Raw genomic sequence first — 3,807 nt, 5'->3', positions numbered from 1 at the left:
CGGGCGATCCGTTTCGGCTGTTCGTTTTCTCGGCTTTTGAAGTTTTGACCGAGATTCAGTTTTTCTAAGGAGTTTCGGACATCGATTCCGTCGTAACCGATTTTGACCCCAATAATAACCTCCACACTTGTGTCTATCGGGTGCTAGTAATCATCCTACACTTTCTTTGTTTACCTCTTAGCATACACTTTTTACCTGCAGACTACCAACGAAGTGTTGTGTTAACACTATAACCTACACACTTGTTTTCATATTTTCTTTTTTGTAAATCGAACTGGGACTCAATAGGTTGTAATTACGCGCAGGTCACCTCTGCCGATTTTTATGTGGAAGCTAATGCAGACGTCGTTGATGAACTAGATCCTGCGGACGACATGGTCAGCAGCCCACGTCTGAGCCAACTTAGACATGCGACAGAAGTGGCTAGCAATCCATGTTCATTTTTGTCACTCTGTCTGGGATTTTTTGGTCACCATCTGTGTCTATAGTCTGCTACTAATCATCCTACACTTTCTTTTGTCTGATTAAACCATACACTTTTTACTCTTAGACTACTAACGAAGTGTTGTGTTACATTACTGTTTGTAGTAGCAAACACTTTTACACTTTACACTTTGTGATCACCCGACGCTTACCTTTTTTCATACTTTGTCCAGGACAATGCTAACAAGAGGACTGCACAAATGGGTCCACCTCCAGAACATGGTGTCCAACGCACCCCATCTACGTGTGTCGTAAACAATCCACAAACACCTGAGCCCGTAGCTTACGTGAATTCAAATCTGGTATGCACACCACCCTGAAGTTAGTAAATCATTTTGTTATATAGCTTGTGTTTTTCACTTTGTGTAACCTTTTTTCCCCCATGTGTTCCTGATATTGAAAGGATAATGTGCAGACAAATCTTGTTTTCCCAAAGCCTACATTCTCTCTTGGACTAACACAAGAAGAACGTCACGTCAGCAATGTTGATGAGTCCTTGGAAGCGGCTGCACCAATCAGTCTCGCAGACAATGAAGAACCGTTCCAACCACACAGGAAAAGTAAGAGACAGAAAGTTTTGCTGCGTGCGCTTGTTGGAGACTACCAATGCGATAAACTATTCCTCACCCGAGCATGGGAAGCCCATGTTAATGCACTGCATCGTGGCCCTAACATTGACTACGCCGCAAAAATTGGAGCTCTTTCAGAAAAGCTAAAAACAGGATTGTTCGCCTTCTAACTCTAACTTCATTTAGCTTTATTCAAGTTACGCATCTCACCTACCATGCTAACAATGTTAATGTCGATCCAATCTTCTTTGCTGCAGTGTTATCAATGTACAGTCAATGTCTCGACAGCAACGGCTTGTTTGCTTTTCTTGGTCGATCTTCCCATTTAACTGCGAAGGTATCATCATAACACCCCGGCGTGTCCTTTTTTTTTCCGGAACAATCCTTTGTATGTCAACTCAATATGTATTTTGTACTCTGCTATTTTATTGCAGGTGGTAGACGTTCTCATCCATCACACCCGATCGTTGGTACAAGCACACTCTCAAGACCATCAACCCAACAACCTCGTTTTCCTGGACACTAAGTTTGTTACCCTGCTATCTAAAGTAAAGTTCTCCAAGTCCTCTAAGAAAGAGAGCTACCGTTTCCCCCATTTTTGCTTGAATACCTTGCTGGAGATTGCCCAATTACCGAAGCTACTCGCATCTACTTTCCTTTCAACTTCGACAAAAGGCATTGGGTAGGTGTTTGTGTTGACTGTTCCCTTTCGCGGGTCTTAGTGTTAGACTGCAACACATCGCTTAGGACGGACGGGATGATCAACAAAGAAATCCATCACATTTCGGAAATGTTTCCTTACCTATTGAGACGTGCGGCGAAGCAATTCTTTTCCAAAAATTTAAAGACTCTAAGCATTGACAGACCCCGTATCGTTCTCCAGAACCACAACAACTTCGACTCCGGTATGACTTCTATCCTACTAATGCAAGCGTATGCGGTTGCTGGTCTAGATGTCTGCAAATGCATCACACCCGATGTCCTTGACGTTGAGGTTCCCAAGACTGCAGTCATGATCTATGAAAATAACGCCGGCGTACTTTGATCCTAGCTTCCCAACCTCTGCTTGCTATATTCCGGGCTCCTTTTGTACTTTCTGTGTTGTATAATGGGGTGGTACCACACCTTTTCAGTCTTTTGTAACCCCGACTTCTTAATGTCGCACTGGTGAAATTTATGTATAACTAAAGCTTTTGAAATGACCAAACCGTATGTTTTAACGAGAATAATCTGCTGTATCCGAAATCTTCGAACGAGATTTTGGCTCTAAGATATATCTAGCCACTTACTAGTACGCAGAAGTTCACGTGTTCACGCTGTTGATAGCTCGCTATGGATTTTTTTAACCAGTCATAAGGAGGCGTGTATATGTAGCTTACTTTCTTAGCTGGCTAACATCATATACCAACTCCATGAGACAGCATATTTTACGAGCTACACAGATGACTTATCCGACTACTCCCAATTTGGTTGATTCATTTATAATATCTTAACCGGTTTCAAAAATCTTAAAGATTAGGTGTTCAATGTTTTGCCAGTTTTATATGTTCACATTTGTAAAATCCAATGACTTTGATTGCATGATCTCATTCGTCTCATCTAATATGTCATTCTGAAATACTTCTAGGAGCCTACAAAGGTTTGCACATTAGGAAATGCATGCTAATTTTTTTACCTCTCATACACCGAATAAATTTAACCGGCCATCACAATGCATGTCTTTCTTACATACACATTAGCTGGCTAACCTTATTACTCTACAACCATTCACAATTAAAATGAAGCAATCGTAAGTTTCCGTCCAATTCTTAGTGAGTCTCATTCTTATTTGGGCTTCGATTCATTATGGGCTGAAACCCTAACCCTATGTGATGTGTCCGTTTGTCCACACTACGCCGTTTTCTATCTCATTTCCTATTACTTTGTGTTGTTTCTTGATACCCTCGGAATTTGTCACACACATCCGCCGTTCAATTATCTCGCAAGAAGGATGTCGCACTCCGGAAATCCCAACTCCTCTGTTTCAGGTAATCGAACCACAAGCGTCAATATTTGTTCGAAATCTATTTCACCCCAATAGTTGTAACGCGAATTCTAGGTGGAGGTAATGTGAGCCGTCGTTGAGGAGAAAGGCAGAGGGGCATACCGAAATTCTGTAGATGCGGTGAGGAAGCTACGATCAAGACGTCGGGAACAGCTAAGAACCCGGGGAGGCTTTTTTACTGTAGTCCACACAGCTCGGAGGGGTAATTTTCTGTTTAGGAAGTTGTAGGTATATATCAAATGTTCTAAGAGATCCTTTGTGTGTTAGCTAAAATAACACATGACAATTATCACCTGTTCACTTGGACCGACGAACGTGTGGTCGAAGAGGTCGAGGACTTAAAGTATATGGTTAACGATATAAGGACTCAGCTGTCGGAGGTTAAAGCTGATGTTGCTGGGCTGGAGAAACTGCTCGAACATAGCAATGTTATGAATGGTCTGGCGAGGAATCGTTGCTGCGCTATCTTGTGAGTATTTTGTGGCGTCCTCTTTGATCTTGATGGATTGTAAGTTCATAACGTATGTGGAATCTTGTATTTTTTCACTTCGCACTTGCGTATCATCTTGACTAGGACATGTTGATATATTTTGTTTGGTGTGTACCATGGGGGTATGCCGGTCTGCGTGTCATCCATATATGAAAACTTATATATTTTAGTAACTATGGATCTTTTTGATTTTCGGTTAACTCATTAGCACCCAAACAGGA

At 41.8% G+C, this 3,807-nt stretch overlaps 1 protein-coding gene across 1 annotated transcript in view; it reads left to right on the top strand.

Moving 5' to 3' along the window:
- The window catches only part of LOC106319932, an 8,806-nt gene extending 6,655 nt beyond the window's left edge, over positions 1 to 2,151 (top strand). Inside the window, exons 2-6 of the mRNA XM_013758320.1 lie at positions 306 to 419; positions 657 to 785; positions 887 to 1,209; positions 1,310 to 1,389; positions 1,494 to 2,151. Coding sequence (XP_013613774.1) covers positions 375 to 419; positions 657 to 785; positions 887 to 1,209; positions 1,310 to 1,389; positions 1,494 to 1,738 — 822 coding nt within the window. The 5' untranslated portion in view covers positions 306 to 374 and the 3' untranslated portion in view covers positions 1,739 to 2,151. The remainder of the gene's footprint in view (positions 1 to 305; positions 420 to 656; positions 786 to 886; positions 1,210 to 1,309; positions 1,390 to 1,493) is intronic.
- Positions 2,152 to 3,807: the final 1,656 nt, after the last annotated feature.

This window comes from Brassica oleracea, unplaced genomic scaffold, assembly GCF_000695525.1.
Source record: "Brassica oleracea var. oleracea cultivar TO1000 unplaced genomic scaffold, BOL UnpScaffold00692, whole genome shotgun sequence".
Lineage (NCBI taxonomy): Eukaryota > Viridiplantae > Streptophyta > Magnoliopsida > Brassicales > Brassicaceae > Brassica > Brassica oleracea.
The sequence above is the reverse complement of the archived record's forward strand: the minus strand, read 5'-3'. Positions and strand labels throughout refer to the sequence as shown.